Source organism: Triticum dicoccoides, chromosome 6B (assembly GCF_002162155.2).
Source record: "Triticum dicoccoides isolate Atlit2015 ecotype Zavitan chromosome 6B, WEW_v2.0, whole genome shotgun sequence".
NCBI classification, from domain to species: Eukaryota; Viridiplantae; Streptophyta; class Magnoliopsida; order Poales; family Poaceae; genus Triticum; species Triticum dicoccoides.
The window spans coordinates 76,708,642-76,709,224 of record NC_041391.1 but is presented as its reverse complement, the minus strand read 5'-3'; the positions used below and the strand labels follow the sequence as shown (position 1 = coordinate 76,709,224).

Below are 583 nucleotides of genomic sequence, written 5' to 3'. Positions count from 1 at the left end.
TAACAACCAGCATCATTTTAGAAACCAAAAAACAGAGATCTGTTGCAATCTCCTCATCATCACCACACAAAAATCACCAATAATCCATCATCATCACGACCTTAAACATCAACTGAGAGTACGGTACGGGTACCAGAGACCAATTCATAGCAAAATTAACCATCACACGGACTGACTGACTGACTTACTGACTTGCGGACGAGTTTCCCCTAGGACGGATTCCGAGAACGGAAGGGGGGAGGAAGATAAAATAAGCGAGGCGGCCGCGGCTGAGCGCTCAGACCCAGATCGATCGATCGGCAAAACTAAGACGAGAGGTATTTAGGCGCAATCTATAGAGGGGGAGGGGCAGAGATATCCCCTCACTTGGTGCAGTCGCGGGAGATGTGGCCGGGCTCGCCGCAGTTGTAGCAGGAGCGGTCGCCGCCGCCGCCGCCTCCTCCGCCGAACCTCCCGCCGCCGCCCCCGCCAAAGCCGCTGCTGGTGGGGCAGTCCCTCGCGATGTGGCCCGGCTCGCCGCAGTTGTAGCAGTTGCCGCCGCCGCCGCTGCCGTAGCCGCCGCCTCCTCCGCCGCCGCCGCCGT

At 58.7% G+C, this 583-nt stretch overlaps 1 protein-coding gene across 2 annotated transcripts in view; it reads right to left on the bottom strand.

The window, feature by feature from the left end:
• LOC119322888 (glycine-rich protein 2-like) overlaps positions 1–583 on the bottom strand; it is a 1,383-nt gene continuing 800 nt past the window's right edge. Inside the window, exon 2 of one of the 2 annotated variants that reach the window (XM_037596425.1) lies at positions 1–542. In XM_037596425.1, the coding sequence (XP_037452322.1) occupies positions 363–542 (180 nt within the window). In that variant the 3' untranslated portion in view covers positions 1–362. The other variant, XM_037596426.1, reaches the window with a different exon arrangement.